The 19,723-nt window shown below is 51.3% G+C and overlaps 1 protein-coding gene across 1 annotated transcript; it reads left to right on the plus strand.

The window, feature by feature from the left end:
• The first annotated feature begins 1,516 nt into the window (after window positions 1-1,516).
• CCDC42 (coiled-coil domain containing 42) lies at window positions 1,517-14,414 on the plus strand. Its single transcript, XM_074922362.1, has 8 exons — window positions 1,517-1,645; window positions 10,486-10,667; window positions 11,005-11,110; window positions 11,236-11,340; window positions 11,876-12,073; window positions 12,806-13,027; window positions 13,674-13,832; window positions 14,316-14,414. The coding sequence occupies exons 1-8, from the start codon at window positions 1,517-1,519 to the stop codon at window positions 14,412-14,414; spliced, it is 1,200 nt and encodes a 399-aa protein (XP_074778463.1).
• Window positions 14,415-19,723: the final 5,309 nt, after the last annotated feature.

Below are 19,723 nucleotides of genomic sequence, written 5' to 3' on the forward strand. Positions count from 1 at the left end.
AGGCTGAACCTGGAGGGATAACACAAGTGAGCGCGATGTTGAGGGAAAGCAGGGGCTGCTGTGTGCAGGGGCACCACAGGTGGAATGAAAAGCATCTGCAGGGAGGAAGATGAAGAAGAGCTTCAGCTCGTTGCTCAGCAGGAAAGAACAAACAGAGGAGGATGCAGGGAAAGCAGAGGAGCTTGATTGTTTCTTTTTTTTAGCTTTAATCTTCATAAAAATCCAGACATGACCTGATAGTTAATGAAAGGGGAGGTGAGAAAACAGGCTGGAACAGGAGAGGTGGGATAAAGGAACATGTAGATGCATGGAATGTGTTCAGAGTGGGGGATCTGGGAGAGATTGTGGGGATGATGGCGAGAGGAAGATGGGGTGGAAAGCAACAAACCCGAACAGAAAAAGGGAAGGGATTGTCAACCCATCATCAGAGTGATATCAGACAAAATCAGGGTGAATTATTAAATGGTTTGTAAACACTAATACAATCAAGTCACACCAAATAAGCCTCATGTCCTCTTTTCACAGGACCGATGGCCTGATGGAAAGGAAGAAGTGATGCTATGAGGTGTATCAGCGTTTTGGGCTGCTTCTGCATCTCCAGAGGGGACCGCAGCCCCAGCATCAGCCCTGCTTGGGGGAGATCTTTTTCAGGCTGGGGGGATCAGTGTAAAGCATTGCCACCAGGAGACAAGCCATGGCCTCCCCTTCCCCACGCCCCACCCCACTTCTTGAACACCCTCCCTTTCCTGGGCACAAGTCTTCACCCACACAAGTGAAATGTGGGCTCTTGAAAGGTTCTTTGATGTTGACCATGTTTTGCAGGCAGTTGGTTCCCTGAACTGAGCCAGGGCAGGGCTACCCAAACACTTGTGCCAGCACAGGGGGTGTGAAGGGCTGGGAATGAGCAGCTGGGGTTGAGGGACCAGGCTGCATCTTCAGGAGGCACGGACGGATTATGGCAGCTTAACACATTCATCAAAATCCAGCCCGCCCGGGTGACTGTCAGGCTGCAGGACTGGTTCAAGGGAGGTTGTTGGGACTCTCTCCTGGATTTCTGGGCTGTATTTTCCGTCCTGATTAAGGTGGTGTGGCTCTAGTGTGTGAGTAACATCAGTGGACTTGGGCTTTACAGTGTTGCAGGCACTCAGGATGTGAAATGCAGGTCTGGAGGAGACATCGGCTGCATGAATACAGCGTGGGGATGGCAGCACACCCAGAACGGGTTCAGGCTGCCTGTGTGTGTAGGGGGTGCTGTGGGGATCACAGGCTAAAGAGGAATCTGTAGTGCCCTAAAGCAAAACTGGGCAAATATAGACCTGGGCAGGTCTAATCCTGAACTCTTCCTGTTTGCTTGGCACTGATTTCAGCAGGATTTGTTCATGTCTAGGAGAGAGAAAGGATCTGGTGCACCACTGTGGAGCAGTAGGAAAGGACCTGAGAAGGCTTCTGCACTGTTGCAGGGCTTCATGGTGTTCCAGAGGGTAACAGACACCTGAGCATACCCTTGACGACGACGATGATGATGGCGATGATGGTGATCCCAGACTGCGAGCAGCTCCCATCTCATTGCATCCAGCCTTCCCCTGAGGTCATCCTGCATGGTGGGATGGAGTCAGCCCTATGCTGGGCTGCAACTGGGGATGAGGCAATACCATGGAAATGGCATTGCTGGCTAATCATGATGCCTGCTGTGCCAGCACTCAGAAAAACCCCAGATGTCTGCAAAAATGTTCCCTGCTCAGCAACTGGGAGCTGCAGCAGAGCCACTCAGCTTGTGGAAATATCCTGCCCAGCACATCTGTGATTAGACAATGTGATTCAAGACAAAGACCAGAACTGATCTTGCTTCTGAGCCTGGTTCTTGCTGCAGCACTGAGGGTTGGGAGGCTCTGCCCTGGCTGCAGGCTGGGATGGCCACTCCCTGGTGCGAGAAACATGAGTGAGCAGCCGTGGACTTCACCCACGCTCTTTAGCCTTGCTGATCTGAGCCTCCCCACAGGGGCTTCGCATCTCTGAGGTCTGGTCCTCTTCAGGAGCCATGGTCACAGCTGAGACATCCAGACACCCCTCTGTTATGGTCCCTGGGATCTGACCACACCAGGATCCTGTTTCTTCTCCTGGTCAGCAGCTCAGCCATCTGCCTGTTCACCTCCATGGTGCCACCTCTGCCCGCACCTCCTGCGATGGGCTCAGTGGAGTCATGTGCCACCAGGCCTGGCAGGAGGGTTTTCAAAGCCCAAGAGCAAGAACTAACTCAGGTCTGAGTGCTTGGAAAAGGGCTTTGAGCATCTCTTGGTTACCAGAGAGCTGAATCCAGCCCAAGAAATCTGAAGACCTCCAGCTTTGCAATTATCCTGCTGTGCATTTGAAATCAAACCTTTGATGGGGAAGAAAGGGAGGGCAAGACCTTTCCAGCTGCCATGGCAAATGAGGCATCTTCAACTGATGTGTGTGCAGGAGGCTCATTATCTCCAAAAACCTCTGGTGCGCTGGAAACCAGCTGAGTGCTGGAGCTGGGGGGATTTACTGATGGCAAGTCTCTCTGGAGCTGTGACTCTGTCCAGACGCACATTGGGGTCCAGGTCCCCAGTCTGGGCAGTTTGACCACAGCTTCAGACTGGTGCCACATCCCAGGACTTGCCTCTTCCCAGAAAAAAAAAAAAAAAAAAAAAAAAAAAAAAAAAAAAAGGAAGTCTAAGACAAAAAAAAGAAGACACTTTCTTTTCACCTTGATGCCTCCAGTGCCCTCCTGATGTTGCCACAAGGCTGGCTGTGCTTGTCAGAATTTCCCTGGGAAACAACCATTCATCTGATGCTTCTGGGTTTGAGGTCATTTGCACCACAAAAGATGAACTCAGATGCTTGGGTTTATGGCAATCCTAGGAGTCCCAGTCAGATGAAAATCCAGAGCCATGACAGAGCTATTGCTAAAACCCAGCCAGGAGAGACATCCTGGAGGTATGTGTACAGCAAATGGCATTGCTTCACTGACGCATGAACTCCGACTGCTGGTGCTAGTGCCCTGTAATCTGAATGCTCCCACTAATCTGAATGCTCCCACCAAGGACCAAGTCTCCGTCATTTCCTGGAGAGGACACTCAGCTGGAGACAGGACAGCTTTAGGGCAGCTTGCAGGAGTTCGCTGAGGGCTGTCCAGAGATAGTGGGCTGGGTTAAACCACAGTGCCTGACCTGAGGGGCTGGTTGCCTCCAGGAGCCCGCTACATGCAAACAATGTTTTAGATGGCTTCTTGGAAGGGGTCATTTTCTTAAGGCTGAGGAATTGCAGCTGGAACATGAAAATCTACTCTTGCATCCTTAGCAGAGCTTGTAGCCAAAATACGAGTCTCAGCATCTACTTCGGGTGAGGACTGATGTCTTGGCACATGTAGTGACCTGCCTCCTGCAAGGCTAGCTGTGAAGTCTACCCACACCATCAGGGTATCTTTCCCCTCTTGCAGCCCACAGCTCCAGCCAGGCAGACTTCCTCTCCTCATCCTTAGAGTTCTTGTTTACAGGTCCATCCCAGGGAGAGCTAGGGAGACCGGGCTCAATCCTGTGATTAGGCAGGTCCCAGGCCTAGCGAGGGTCTGCAGAGCCTGGCAAGGGTGCTCAAGGTGGCCAAACTGGATGTGTCTGTGTGAGCTGGTCATGGCAGGTGCCTTGGATAGTCCATGGAGAGAAAGAGGATCTTCCAGAAGTTCATTCAGCCTTAAGGGATCAGGTTTGTTATGCCCTGGGAGTGCTTATCCCTCTCACTAGCTGCAATGGGAGCTTGGGATGGCCTGACCCATGGAGATGTCTCCATTCAAGATATCTACCATGAAACTGGATAATGATCCTTAAATGTGCTCTTAGCAGACACAATACAGATCCCAACTTGAACTGAACAAGGGCAGTTTGCTGCCCTGAAACCCTTGGGAAGGGGTAGCTGCATCTGCCTTGGGGCACACCTGTGGGCCTTCACTGTTGTCTGGTGAGAATGCAGTTTTTAAGCATTTTGGGCTGTAAAAAAGGAGCAGCAAACTCTTCCTGAGAAAAATAAATGTCTGCTGCTGCTTTGCTTTTGTGTCCAGATGTGTGGGCCGCGGGACCAGCTGTCAAAGCTGGAGAATAGGCAACATCTGAAGGCTGGAAGCAGACCCACTCCTCCTCCTCCAGCTATTGCATCCTCCCCATTGCACAGCAAATGAATGAGCCCATGTTAACACAGTCCAATGATTGCTGCTGCCACAGGGATGTCTGGACATTGAGTCATAGTTTGCTTCTTATTCCTGCTGCATCATCCTTATATTTTGATTCAAGGATCACTCTGTGCACGAAAGAGCAAACTGTCCTCTTTTACTTGCTATAAAGATTTGTTCAACAAATGAGGTCTTAAAATGGAAACATCCCTGGATACCTGTGTCGAATTGATCTTCTCCAGTCAGAAAGTGTTCCCTTTTTCTCTTATTTACGCAAATATCCAGGCTGCTGTTCTCTTGCACTGAGAGCTGGCAGCACATACCATCTCCTTGCTTCACTGCCACGTGCAGGCACACTTCTAAACAGGCTGAACCACACCAGCATGGGAACAAGGAGCTGAAGCACCAGGGATGGCAGAGAGGTGTGGAATAACCCTCTCCAACAAAGCCTACACACCTTTCATTAGTGAGCTCACCAGGCTATTTCCTTTTTGCAACCGAGCTAAGTGAGATCAGAGATAATTTATTGCAAAAAAGAAACTGGACAAGTTACTGCCCTGGTGGCGGAGCCTGATGCACACAGAAACCCACCATAGCAGCCAGGGAAGCCAAGACCAGCTTCTCACACAGTGAAGTGGCATTTCAAGAGACACCGTAAAACTGATGGTGTAACCACAGCATTTGGAGATGGCTAACCCCTAAGCTTGTGTGATTCAGGTCTTAGAGAATGAAAAAAATGGGCAAAAAGTCAGACACAAAATACTGTATCTCAGTTATCTATGCACTTGCCTTTGGGGTTATGAGTTTTCAGGGGGTTGTTCTTTAACTGGGAATTTCTGTTTAATGGAGATGGAAGAGCCTTGCGTAATCCCACGACTCCAGGAGGTCAGGATCTAGGAGCCCCTATATAAACACACAGGGACTGACAGTGAAACCTTCATGTAACAGGGACATTTCCTGAAATGACACCTCCACACTGGTAAGGTTGGTGCTCCCAACTCACCCTTGTCTTCAGCACGTCATCTGCACTTGGAGAAAGCGATAGGCAGTGACTGCCCTGCAGGAGACCCAGGGGCAGGTCTGAGGCCAGGGCTAATGCTGGAAGCTGAGACCACATGGCAGAAAGGTTGGTCCTGACCTGAATGGCAGAGATGGAGGCAGGCAGGGATTTCCTGCGGCTGTCTGGTGGCAGAGCAGAGCTTCCCTCCGCTTCCCATTAGCCCATGCTGTCCCTCAGGTGTCTGGAAATGACTAAGTGTGTTTAAGGGTGCGCTAGTTTGCGAATAGGTGGAGAGTCTGGTGTTTGGAAATGACATCTTAGCTCCTTCTCTTGCCACTTCTTGCATCAGCGCCCAAGCCTGAGCCTCCTCCTCCCCCAAGCCACAATGTGGGAGGTGCAATCTGAGGTCCCCTTTGGACTGGGGCGCAGGTACAGATGTTGGGACAAATCCATGTCAGGGTACACTGGGAGAGGGAAAACACCAGCTCCCCAGAGCAGAGCCCAGCCTGCCTAAGAGGCACTGAGGTTCTCAGAGGAGATGGGCATCCCTGACAGTCTTGGCTTTCTGGGGGTTAAGCCAAAATCCTGGTGTGCTGGATGACTCAGAGAGAAGGTAGCAGGGAAGCAAAGTGGCGTGGGGGGTAAGGCACCGAGCAGTGACTCAGGCTCCCCCGCCCCTTCCCCCTTGCACATCAGCACATTTATCCTGCATTGCCATCACCATCAACGGCATTCACATCGAAGGGGCAGGCTGGGATGGGAACAGGCCAGAGGAAGCGAGTGCTGTGCAAAAGGGCCCGACCCTTGCCCACCACCAGAAAGGCTGCCTGGAGTTATCTCAGGGCGAGAAAACGAGGCAGGACTGGGACTGCATCTAGGACTGCACACTTGTTTAATAAGTGCTCCCTCTCCTGGGCCGTGGCCACACTGCCCCGGAGAAAATCAAAGTGCTTTGGCAAACTGGGAAGTATCTCAGGCTGGACAGACTCCTGGAGCAGGGCAGGGACCTTCCCTCAGCTCCAGACCATCCCAGTTCCACATGAAACTGCTCTCCAACTCCAAAAGACCCTGGGCACTCAATGAAGATACCATGTTTGAACGTCCTCATGCTGTCTGTGCCCACCAAGATGCAGCATCATGCTCTTCCTGGACAGAAGTTCATCTTCTCCCTCAAGCCTGTCCCCTGGGGACCTAAGAACCAGGGAAGGATACTGGGAAGAGATTTGGCCACTCAAAATCATGCCACTACAGAGCCCAGTGTGATTTAGAGGAACTGGCTATCACCAAGGGCGTTTTGTGCTGCACTCTGGGAGCTTCTGAAGGCCAGAAGGGAAAGTCTGTATCAGCTTTTCATTAGCCTTCAACTCCAGGGGCTTCACAAGCAGAGGAGATTTAAAAGAAAAAAAAAAAAAAAACAAAAACCCCCAGTCTTCTTCAAGGAGTAAAAAGGTGGGAGATGTACCTAAGGGATGAACAGAAAAGGTTTCTCCTGGGTAGCTATGACTCAGAAATGGCATTTTCTATATTCTAATAAGGGATGTCAAGTCAGAGGTAATTTATTCATGGCAAGCTGATGCAGTTGCTATGGAGAGCATAATAGGAAGAAACTCTTTTTTAATGCATGGTGTATTGAGGAGGAAAGCATTTGTTGAAGATAAAACCTCAGTGTGAGGATAAAAGCAGCAAATGGTGATTAGGAACATAATTAAAAAATAAAAATCTGTCTGCAAGCACTTTCACCACAGCTGTGAAATGCAGGGTCTGATCTCACCCTGCTCAGCTTCTCTCTGGGTGGACAGAGGACTGATCCCAGCTCGGGGTTTCCCATCCACTGGACATCAGCCCAGGAGCGCCCAGCACTCTGGGAAGCCGGTCTGCTGATGGGGTCTGTTGGGTTTGGGTGATTTATGGGTGGATTTGCCCATCCTGCGGGTAAGAGGGTGCTACAAGACAGAGGATGGAGTCAGTGTAGATGCCCAGAGCACCAGGGTGCTGCACAGTGGGTACCTCTGTGTCACTGGGGACTTAAAATTCAGGTCTCTTAGTGTTAGGCCAGCCAGCAGCCTTTTCACCTTCAGGAGAAAATACACACAAGGTGTATTTTTTCAGACCCACTTGGTCATCCAAGTCTTTCCCTCTCCAGCCATCACAGAATTTCCTACCCCTCTATCTCAAATCTTCCTCCCCCAAGCACTGCTTTCTCCTCCTCCTCCCCTCCCAACCACAAGGACTGAGATCACCTTTCCTAGCTTCGGTTGACCCTATGTCCCCAGGATAGTGGCTGTTTGGCACTAGTCCCTCTTCTGATTCCTTACTAATCTTTCTGATACAGATGCTGGACCTGAATGTCCTCTCCACAGTAGACAGCTGTTCTGGGCAGAGCTGTGGCTGGGCAATGCAAGCTTGAAGGGCTCCATCAAAGCCTGGATGAGCTGGAGATGACTGTTGGGTGACATGTGAAAGGGATCATCCTTGAAAGCATGAAAGATCCCAGAGAAACACTGGCAGGGGGGACCCCTGAGTGATATCCTGGCCCAGCCATGCTGGGGACCACCACAGAAAGCCACAAGCACATACAAGCTTCATCAGTGCAGCCATGGAGGAACTCAGAAAACAACAGCAGACTGAGGATCCCCAGTAACACACCCAGACAGACCTGGCCACACTGTCCTGGCTTCTCCTGGGGTTGTCCCAGGAGAGGCTCAGCCCCATGTGCCACATGGGAAACCCATCAAGATTAATCCATGGGAGCCGCTCTCCAGAGCACCTTCCCAACACCCTGGTAATGACAGGGCATCTCACACCACATTCTGGACTTAACAGTCCTGGCCTCAGCCAGTTCAGTGTCTCACACAGATGATGACCCTGGGGACTCCTGGCCCCAGACATGGGCATCAGAGTGTTTGCTGCAGCGCCTGTATTTGATGCTGGTCATTCTGGCATTGTGGTGATGACAAGGAGCAAATGTCACAAGGTGCTGTACAGACGGGGCACATAAAGATCTCCAATCCAAGCAGCTCCACTGTCTGCCAAAACAGGGGAGGTGGAGGCAGGATCAGGGAGAATCCATGAGATAACGTTGGAGATGGCCACTATGTGGGGATGCCACACAAGAAAGGCTGAGAGTAACACCAGTGACTGGAGTTTGGCTCTCTGCTGTGCTACACCAGCAGGCGCTGCAGCTCCCCACTGCCAACACATGGCAAAAAGGATGCACGGGAAGGGGCTTTCCCTGGGCACAGAACACCCCTGAACCCTCTACCATTTGACTGACCCTCCTTGGACTCAGTCACAACTTCTACTGATCAGTAAGAATAAAATCCAGTGGTGACGACTCCTTCATTCATAAGCCTACAGGCAGCATTAGTTTTGCTCAGAGCATTTAGCATGGAAAGTGAGACCCCCATTTTGTTATGGGCTGATCTTCCTATCCTTGCTGTGGAAGGGCAGCACCTCCTCAAGAAAAACAAAATACCATGAAGGCAAAGGCACAGGGGCAGCCCCTCAGTGTTAATATGTGCCTAACAAGCACATATAGGTGACTGATGACATCACTTGCTCCCTGGAGCTTGTCTGTCATTTGTGTGACAAAATGTCATATAACAGGGAATTCTCAGTGAGACTGGGAAGTCAGCCAGTGCTTCCCCTTGGAAATGTCTGTCTCTAATTAGTCATAATGATAATGAACTTTAATTGCTTGAAGTGCTGATCCTGGTGCCCAGCACCTGCCTCAGATGGTTCTCCCCAGAATTGTAGGGTTTTGTAATTTCAGGCAGCGCAGTTCAGCCACTGGAGGACAAGAACACACACGGCTCCACAGCTCTGCTTGTGTGAAAGAGCAGGCCACTGCTGCTTCCCAGGCAGACACTGCCCCAGCTCCTGGCTCTGCAGCAAGTACTTGAAATTCAGACATGCTGAGACCTTCCTGGTTGCTCATTCGGTGCATTCCCCTGCTCTGCTGGGGACCAGCAGTTCCTTCATCCCAGGGGATGCAAGGGTGGGCAGGACTTTTCCAGAAAGGATCCCTGCCTGCTAGAGGAAGGGCTGAGGCCCCACACCTCGCAGGCAGGCACAAGCCCTGCTCCCAGACAAGACTTGTCCCTGCCAAGGTCCAGAAACTGCTCCAGAAGACCAGGCTTAATCTGCCTGACCTACTAGGATGGAAACAGCCCCATGATGAACTCGGCATGAACAGAGGGGAAGTCACCTGTCACTGCTGGGACCGATTTGAACCTCGGTAATAAAAGCCAGGCATATACACTGCTTTGCCTTGGGTCATTTGTCTCTAAATGAAGCATCTCTCATATAACAAATTGTACCTTCCTGGGCCATACATCTTCTTGATGTTTAAAGTGCCAGACGGATCTGGCAGACTTACCCCAGCTCCTCCTGGTTTATAATGAGCAAGGGGTGAGTTTGCCTGAAAACAACTTCCCTGATGCAAGTCAGGGTTGTAACAGACATGAAGACTTCTCCCCCCAGAGAGTCATAGCCTTTTCCACCACGCCAGGGGTATTTCCGCTTCAGTAGCTCACAGAAATGCTTTTGTATGTTAAGCCAGCGAGGAAGCCAGAGACTGACAGAAGCAAACATCAGTGGGTGAAATCTTCTGTAGAAGAAGCAGACCCCAAGGTCACCATCATCTGTAGGTTTTCCCTACCTGACCCATGAATACCACCCCTTTATTTTGGGCAATAAACCTTGTTCAAATGTCTTGATCTGTGGAAAAAAAAACCAAAACAAACAACAACAACTTTTTTTTAAAAAAAAAAAAATCAGTTAACTTTTAGCGAATGGTAGACCTCAGTCCCACACAGAGAGGGAACCATGGGCAGTACAGTGATCAGGCATCCCTGAGGATGTACCTCGGTTTAATTGTCTGTCCATCTGGTGTTTTGGGAGAGAAGGAGCAAGCTGAGCTCTGAGAGTGGGATATGGATGTCAGGGGTGCTGAAATACCTGCCCAAGATAGCACAGGTCACAGGACACAGGGGCTGATTTGTACCAGAGGAAGAACCAGAGACAATGAGAGGAAGGGAAAGAAATCTGCCTTTCTTCATCTGTCCCTTAGTGCTGAAGAGTCCTGGACACAGTGGTCAGTCCCCCTCACTGGTGTGGGGGCATCACCCAGCTCCAGTTGCCAAGTAACCACCCGAGCCTCTTCTAACTACCCCAGCAACCATTCCATGCCAACTGGCCACCAACAGCAAGCGGCCACAGTCGTGACTGGGGCAAGGACGATCCTGCAAAGCGGAGGCAAAGGCACCCGAGGGCTCATCCCCTGTCTGGCTGCCTTTCCCAGGCACTGCCAAACTCCCAGGCTTGCAGGGCAGCTCCCGGGCTGACCTGGGAGAGTAGCAGTGCCAGTAGAACCTGGGCTCTCTGGGCCCTGCTGGTGGCTGGAGTGATAGCCACCATGGGAGATGAGGACCTGTTGGCCTATTTCCACACGCAGTACAAGCAGCACCTCCCGCGCTTGCTCAGGTGAGGGGGTCCTCCATCCACCTCCTTCCCCTCCATTCTCTTCTCTTGTCTCCTCCATCCCTCCTTCTCCCGCTGTGGCAAACTCACATCCCTTATCTCCACCATTTCAGTCCCCTTTTGTACCTCCCTTCCACAGCCCTGTTACTCCCTGTCGCACCCTCTTGCTCTGTGAGGGGGATCCCTGCAGGGGAGGGGTGAGGATGCCGTGCTGCCAGATGGGATCTGAGACGGTGTCGCTTTGCTCTGTGTGCTGGGTGGGGTGGCAGGGCAGGGCAAGCCAACACTCTGCCAAGGTACTGGACCCAGCGTGTAACCTCGAGGAAAACGTCTCTGGCAGGGAACTCGGACTGACAGAGGAGGATTCCCCATCTCCATTTATTCGCCTTCAGAAGAAGAAGAAACAAGACCAACAGATGCACACAGTTCTGAAGGTGAAGGAAGAGGTGAGAAAGATGGGAGGGTGCAGGGGCATGGTTGGGAGGGTTTGTGGTTTTTTGGAGGGCAGCAGTGGGCAGGTGACTGGCTTTAGGTGCAGGTAGCCATATCATGCTCACTCTGGTGCTGCCAGGCCTTTAGGGAGAGGATGAAAATCATATCCTGCCAGTGGAGGGACCTCTGCGCCAAGGAGGCTCAGCTGAAAACCTACATGGAGAAATCTGGGAAGACTGTAAAGGTACACCTGCCCCTGACCAGCTCAGCTGACATAACCCTGAGCCACACCACCACCTCCTCCCCTTCCTTGGGAAGACAGTCTTGGGTCACCATGTCTGTCCAAGCCTGGAGGTGTGAAGAAGAGGCCTGGCAGGGCTTTCTACCTCAGATGTGGAAAGCCCTGGTAGGGCTTCGGCAGAAGGGAGCTTGTCCTGTACCAGTGTGATCTCCTGAGTGCCCCAAACATCCCTCAAGAAGGGTCTCAGCCTGTGCCCACTGTTGACATCCCTGTGTCTTCCAGGGACAGATACCAGTAGGTATGAAAATCAGAATGCCATCCCAGGTGTCTGTCTCCAAGACTGAAGGGTCAATGCAAGAGGGGTGGCCTCTTGCATTTTTCACAGGGAGTGAAAATGCTCCCAGGGGTGCTCCAGTATTGGTCTCTCCTCTGTGAAGGTATCTCCTCCCAGTGCTGTTGAGTGACCTAGCTCCATCTTCCCTTGCTTTCCTTTCCCTATGTGTGTGTGTGTGTGTGTTGGTGGGGGAAACTTCACCAGGAAAATTATAAGATGCAAATCGAAGCTCTGAAAAGAGCCAGCAAAGAAAGAGAGATGAAGATACAAAAGGAGAGTGAGCTTTTGAGAGCTAAGAGGGAACTGGAAGCCCTGAGAAATAAGCACCGGAAACTCTCCAACAAAGTGCAGAAGTACTCCATCTTCAACAAATATTTGGAGGATGTGGTGAAGATCTCACAGGTGAGTTCAGACATGAGATAGACAGATCATGGCCTCAATGTAACACCTAGACTCATGCAAGTCCAGGGAAATCATAACACTTGGTCAAACCCAAGATTTCAGATGGGATGGAAAGAGGTTCCCTGCAACCAACGTGAGCCAAGGGGACCAGCTAGGGGAGGAGAACCAGAAAAGGAGGTAAAGGCCTGACAAAACAAAACAAAAATTCTTAGAAGGGGGAAAAGCACAGGGCTGAGGGGAATGGGGACCCCTTTGTGACACTGTTTCATGTCACATTGATGGCTTGTGAGAACTGAAAAGCTGCCTGGGAGTAGGAATGCAGGCACTTGTCAGAAAAGCTGTTCCCTCTCTCAAGGATACCCGGGCATCACTCCATGCATCGCTCATACTCCTGCAGTCCTAGCTTCCCCCCTCCCATGTCTAGGTGACTCAGCACTGGCAATTGCAGTTGTGCTTTGTGTTTTATCAGAGCACCACTCACCTGGGGTAGAATTCAATATCTCACCTCGCTTATGGCCGTGACAGCGCTGGGACTGTCACCGTGGGATGTCATCACACAGAGAATGTGGCAATGCTCACAGACCATCTGGGGCACTCTCGTGAAGAAGGGAAAATCTTTCAGCTGGGGGAGATGTTGTCCCTGGTCAGGGCAGGGTGCCAAACAGCACGGGACTTGCAGTCGTGATGAGGGGAAGCAGGGGGATTACTAACACTTGGAGCCCTGTGCTGCAGTTTGAGGAGATCCAGGACATCATTTGGCGCTACAGGATGTCACCAAGGATACACAAGCACCTGCTTCAGACACAACAGGGATACAAAGAAATGTCTGAGCAAGCCAAGATGCTCCTGGACCAGTACACAGCAGAGAAAGAAGCTGAGATCCTGCGGTATAAAAACGAGCTGGCGCAACTCCAACTACGTTTTGACCAGGCTCAAAGTGACATCCTTCCCTGGGTAAGGAAATATGGGGTATTTCCGTGAGGGAAATATGAGGGGAAGATCTGTTTTCATCCTTTGCACAGCATCTGCCTACCCCTTCTCCTCCCTCCTTACCAATCCAAAAGTGACCAGACTGGTGGTAAACTGGACTGTAATGAGGCACATTTATGTGTAGCCAGTGCTCAGTGTGCAGAAATGCCCTCAGCTCTGCTGGCCTCTGCTCCCTTTGTATCACCCTGAGGAGGCCTTGCCAAATTCCCTTATTGGATACTCCAGGCTCCAGTAGTTGGATCCCATCAGGCAATGCTGGAAAGCACCTGGTCTGGGAGGGTGGCAGTGGGATGTGTTGCTCCCTGGGTATCAGCTATTCCTGCTGTGGGGAGGGCAAATGGGGCCTGCAGGGAGGCCCTGCCAGAGCGAGGACTGCCGGAGCTGGCAGAGAGATGGGAGGCTCCTGGGGCAAGGACCAGCTGTGGTGATTCCTGTATCTGCTTCGACCAGACAAGCTGAACCATTTCCAGTGCAGCCCTGGGCAAGAACAGGTTCTTCCTAGCAAAACAGATGTGTGTGGAAGTTAGGGTCTCCAAGCCAGGGTCTCCAGTGCTGAAGCAGCATCTTTGCTGGGGTATGTCTCCACACTGCATGTCTCCTCCCCTCTCAGGAGAATTCCTGGGCCAACATCCAGAACACGACTGCCAAGAAAACCCTGAAGCTGGGGACCATCAAGATGGCCATCTTAAGCCTCTTCCGGTGCATGAGCACACAGCTGAAAGCAAACCTGAACGTGCCAATGGATGACAGCCACAGGCAACTGGACATGGTAGACTCAAGCCAAACCCCTTCTCCCTGTTCAGAAAGAGGAGCAGTAGTGACTCTCAGCTGCCCAAAGGGAGGGGAAAGCCCACAGAATGTGCCTAACAGACACCTTCCTTTTCACCTGGGCTCTCTCTTGGGCACGGGGAATGGGCAGAGGACACCAGGCAAACCTGTCTCATCCGAGAAGTCAGAGAAGGGTGCAGATCCCTGTGGGGGCAGAAGGAGTGGGAGCCAGGCAGGCTGGGACAGGGGATGTAGGGGATTGCAGATCAACACATGGCCAAGGTTTGGTTTCATTCACCCTTGCCCTGAGCTCTGACTCACCCAAAAAAGCCCATTCTGATGGTGCAGATCCAGCAAGGCAAATGCCTTATCCTCCTGCTCAGTTTGGTTGTGAAATGTAGTCTCTAAAAGGGCCAACAAGCTCCCCCGTGCCTCCTGTTCCCATCCCTGCTCTGAACTCTGCCATCTCTCTTCCCCACCCTAGATTCAGCGGTTTATCCAGGACTTCACAGACATCTATATGGAGGTGAGACAGAAGGACATGCAGAACCACCAGCGAGCATCTATACCTACAGAGCTATAAGGGACATGCCAACATGACCTGCTCTGCCAGCAAAGGCTCAACAGGGTGTTAAAGGAAAGAGGACAGAGGGCCCTACAGATATTGTAGACTCCACCATAGGTTACACCAGTGAAGTTTCATACCTTTCTGGCTCTTCTGCACAGTCGCTAACACCTTTTTTACTATCAAAAATAATCAAATATTTTAAGGTGTCTTTATTTCCTGGGAGGATTGGAAACATCAGAGCAGCTCCATCCACAGCTTCACCCCAGATGCCATTCAGAAGGGGCGCCTTCCCTGGCAGATGGGATTCTGGTTGCAGGAGACAGTGTCCCAGCAAAGCACGCAAGAAAGGGAGAGCAGGCTGGGGTAGGAGTATAGCCTCAAATAGGGATTAGTACTGGTGTTCACATTCAGACCTCCCACTCAGCCTAAGCCCTGAGATGTTTGAGAGGGATGTCTCAATGGGGTGGGGGGACTGTGCTTTGGGAGAGCTTCAGAGATTTTCCACCACAACACACAGCACATCCATTGGTGTGGATTTCTCTGCCAGCCACATGCTATGTAGTAAAACTCACCTCCCGCCTCAAGCTGTTAGAGAAAGTGTGGAGAACGGATATAGGTGAAGGATGAACCAGCCAAAGCTATTCCACCACACATTTAGCCACTCATCCTGAGTGCTAACATGATGAATACAAAACAAAAGAACTAAAAATTACTCTGGAGGCACACTGTGGAGTTCAGGCCAGTCTCAGAGTCTTTTGAGAGGGACATTTTAACAGACCAAGGATCCAATTACATTAACTTACAGATTTTGAGGCAAGAGACCATTGATCACATGCCCTAGCTCCCTTCTCTCCAGTAGTTACTGCTGTCCTGAGCCAGTGGATTCAGCTAATGCATCCTCCAGAAAAGTCTGAGTCCAGTCGGTCTATGCTTATAAAGCCTGGGGGTAGCTCAGGCACCTGACCCCTTCCTTCAAGAGTGAAGAAAGCACAGATTAACACCCTCCCTTCCCCAGATCTGTGCTTTCATGAGTGACAAGGAAAACCAATGCACCCCAGAGCTGGTGCTGGCTGCTTGTTCGGAAAGCAGAGGAAGGATGAGTTCAGGGCAGGAACACCTGGTGCAGAGGCTGCTCCCTGTGTGTCTTTGCTGTTGCTATCTCTGCAAGTTTGAATTCACAGGTCAATTAGAAACACAGTACCTTTGGTCAGGTCTCAGCAAGAACTCATCCAGGAAACCCAATTTCCCTCAAGCCTCTGAGCTCAGCCCCATGTTGAGCCACTGAAGCTTAGCAAGTTGCCATCCATCAGCTGAAAATGACCTTGTGCAGTGTCCACAGTGATGCTAGTGCAGAAGAAAACACAATAGTGAAAGCCTCCATTGCAGGTGCAAGGGCAGTAATTGCTTCTCAGCTGTTACATGTGAAAGAAGAGTTCATTTCTTTCAGAAACCTTGACATGTAAATGCAGTGTGGGCCACGACGTGCCCTATGTTCTTCTGAATACATCCCCAGAGCAGTGGGAGGTGAATGGCAGTTTGCATTTCAGACGGCAAGGAAAAGTAAAAGCTGTCGCAACTTTATGCAGCTACCACGTGTCTACACTTTAATGATTATTATATGTTCATTCTGTAAAGCAGGGATAATAACTATCAGAGAGGGGCAAGAGTGGGCTGCTCCTCAAGGGAAAGAGCTAAGGTGACAGCAAAGCAGGCAGGAGGATATCCTCACCAAAAGGATGAGGTGGTATCCGAGCAAGAGCAGAAAGGTTCATGGCTGTGTCCAGTGATTCCCAAGCTAGTCTGCAGTGATGAGGCAGGTCCAAGGTGAAGCCAGAAAGTCCAGTCAGCAAGGCAATGTGACAATCATCCAGGTACAAGGCTGAGCACAGGCTTACCTGCAAGGCAAGGACCAAGGACAATGATCTAAGACTAAATGTAACTCCTGAGCAAAGCAGAAGAAGCTTCAGTGAAGGCTCCACGCAGCTCCTTCTAGCACCTTATCTGTTTTTCCAGCAGTGTGATCCCAAGTTACATGGCTGTCCCACATCAGGGCTGACCTTGAGCATAGGCAACCAAAAGCCTGGCAGGTGGGGAAAGGGTCACAGAGCCTGTGGGTGCACTGAGAGCCCTGGCATTAACAGCTCCTTGCAGTGGGCTGGGAGTCTCACAGTGCGGACATTTGCCAAGGCCATATTGCTTCTTGTGGCAGGAGCCCAGATTCATGTTCTGCTGAAGTCACAACAAAGCCAGTACTGCGGTCTGGGCTCTGCTCTGCTTGGTGTGCACGTACACAGTCCTTGCTCCAAGGACTGCAGGGTGGAAGGAAGAAAGAAATGCCCAGTCTGGGAGTAGAAGCAGCAAAGAGGACACCCAGATCACCCAGGGGATGAATAACAGAGTTGGGAAGAAGTTGTTTTTTCACTCGTTGGCTGCCCACAGGGAGGGGTATTGAGTTGCCACATCAACAGAGTGGACCATGGCTTAGGAGCAGGAGCTGAGGGTTGTGGGATGATGTGCTGAGGGATAAAAGGGATGAAGAAGAGGTGAGCTAAGGGTAAATGGGAACCTTTCCCTTGCCTTTGGTAAAGACCCTACACGGGGTTGTGGGTCTGCAGTGATTCCTTCCATGGGAAGAACTTCCCACAATCCCAAAAGGGATACTCCTCCTGCTGCCATGCCTGGGCCTTCTTCCCCACCAAGCTGACACCTTCAGTCTGGCTGCGCTCTCCGCCATGGCTGGGATCACAGAGGTGGTCTTGAGAGGCCTTGCAGAGCACTTCAGGGTGGTAAAAATTGATTTATCAATGGGAAGCAAATATATTTCTTTCTGTTTGCATAGAGTGATCCGGTGCTCAGCCCTGGGACTAGGCTTTATGAGGAGCATGCCACCTCCTTGGAGACAGCAGCTCACTGTGACAGGGCTGAGGCCCTTTGCCCCACAGTCAGCGGCATCCTCAGATGCTGGCCTTGCCTGCTCTTCTGTGAGACCGAATACAGCAAGAGAGAGAGAACAAGAACCAAGCTGGAGAGAGTGAACCTTGCTGAGGCCCTCAGGGGTCCCAGATGTTGGTAAATGTCTCTACAGGCACTGGTGATGATACAAAGAGCTGCTGCCTGCACTGAAAAGTCAACTCATGACTCATCTGAGTACACGTTTGTGCTCTTACATCTCATCTCGGCAGTGGCATATCCAAAGGGACCAGGAGCATTTACACCCATCCTGAGAGGTGACTCAGCTGTCCCGTCTCCTGCCACCCACAGCCACCCCCTCACCCACTTTGATGCATCTCAGTGGTGGCAGCTGACAGGAGGTAATGGGAGGTAATGGGAGCTAATGGGAGAGGAGCGGCTCAAGGCAGGGGGCTGCAGCTCTGAGCCCGCCACTCTGCGAGTGATCGTCTGAGGGCATGACTGTCTCCAGGCTGGGCTTATGAGAGGACAGACTGACGGGCCAGGTTTCCTGAAGTCCATTGGACACTGGGTGCTGGTCAGTTTGGAGACTTGTCTCTTATCTGGATGCCTGAGCTGAGCTCTTCTGAGGAACCTTCAGCATGTGTCAGAAAGACAAGATGACACATTGGTCCAACCAGGCACTTTCTGATCTGTTTCAATATATTTTCTTCCTGTCGTTCAGCAGACAGTCAGCCAGTACATCACACTCAGCATGTCCCTTACAGCTCTACTCAAAGGCCAAGTTGAAGACCTGTGCTCCTGACTGGTCCTGATGGCCTGTCTGCTCCTGCTCAGCCCCAGCACCCCGCACCATCTTGAACATGAAGCCACAGCATGTGTGGATGCTGCTCTGCAGCACCGTTTGCTGGAACTGCTTGGTTCTGTGGCCCCATCCATGCCCCCACACAGTGAAATGCCTAATTTTAGAAAGTCAGAGACCAGCAATTGAAACTTGAGGGCAGATTTTGTCTTTTCTTATGTGCCATTTGTGTCACAGCAGCAGAACAAAAATAGCAGATCCTCCCCAAAACAAAGTCCTTACCCTGGCATGAGTAAGCCATACTCAAGTCCCATTATTTCTGGGACGCATTGCAACTAACCCTTCTTCCTCCATATCTCTGGACGGATGGCATTGCTCCTCAGATGCAGCACTGTGACCTTCTGAGCAGCTGAGCAAGCTCCTGAAAAGAGTCAGCGTCAGGCTGTCTACCACAGGGATTGCAGGTAAGCTATTGGAGGGAGAAACCAGGAGCCCAGGGATCTCTGTGAGCACATCAGGGGAAGGGAGTTATCCCCAAAGACCTGCCAGATGTCTTTGTCATGAGCAGAGTGGTGGGGCAAACCTGTGTCTGACACCAGCCTGGACTAGATCCAGCCAAGCTGCTGGAAGGACAGAGAGGGGTGACACAGAAGAGATGCTGCCTCTGGCCTTCTCCCAGGTGGGAAGGCATGACAAGATGGTATTTCCTTGACTGCTCCAGAGGAGATGTGATTCCTGTCTGAGACATGTCTAGTGGTCTTCATAGCCAGCAGCACACTCAAAGTGATGAGACCACCACAGAAGCACTTTCTGACTTTTCAGCCCAAATGATTCTGTGTCCTTCTACAGTTGAGTCTACTGCAGAGGCTCTGACCAGCTTATAGAGTACAGGTTGTGCCTTGGATGGCTACAGGATGTCTAAATGATCTCAGTTCCTCAACTCTCCTCACCTGACAAGGAACCCCTAAAGACGCCTCTTCAGGAAGTCTTGACAGGAGATTGTGCCCATGGGTTAAAGGGGACAAGGCCATACCCTAAGTGTCCACTGTCACTGTCATGACAGAGGTGAAGGATCCTTGGCCTGGAAGGGGAACCAGGGGTATAGGGGTGTGGGGGACAGACACTGGCTGCTCGGCCTATGTGAAACTCACCCCTCCTCTTCCCCTTCCCTGGCAAGCTGGGAAGGAAAGAACCCCTCTAAGGCAAAGCCAGCCAAGACATCCCCAGCTGATCAGAAGGACAAGCTCTGCTCTCATCACTTGTGAGATGCCAGAAGATGCCAAGCTAGAGCTGTGCTGGTCCTGGAGTTCTGTTCCAGAGAGGCAACTCTGGAACTCAGAGGGTTGCCAGGGTTTCCTGGACCATCCACCATGCTCCCCTTCTCCTGCTTGCTGGAGCTGTCCTGCTGGCTCAGGGACCTCAGCACCAGCAGAGGAGATGGCCACTGCCCGAACACACTGTGCTGAGCAACACAAAGATGCTGTTCCTACCAGCTCTATTCTCTTTCTTGGGCTCTATTCACTTTCTTGTGACTCATGATGCCGTGGGATATGGATGTAAAGACTAAAATTACCTGATCAGGTATCAGGGTTTCAGTTCTGTGATGCTGTGT

Source organism: Athene noctua, chromosome 18, assembly GCF_965140245.1.
Source record: "Athene noctua chromosome 18, bAthNoc1.hap1.1, whole genome shotgun sequence".
Lineage (NCBI taxonomy): Eukaryota > Metazoa > Chordata > Aves > Strigiformes > Strigidae > Athene > Athene noctua.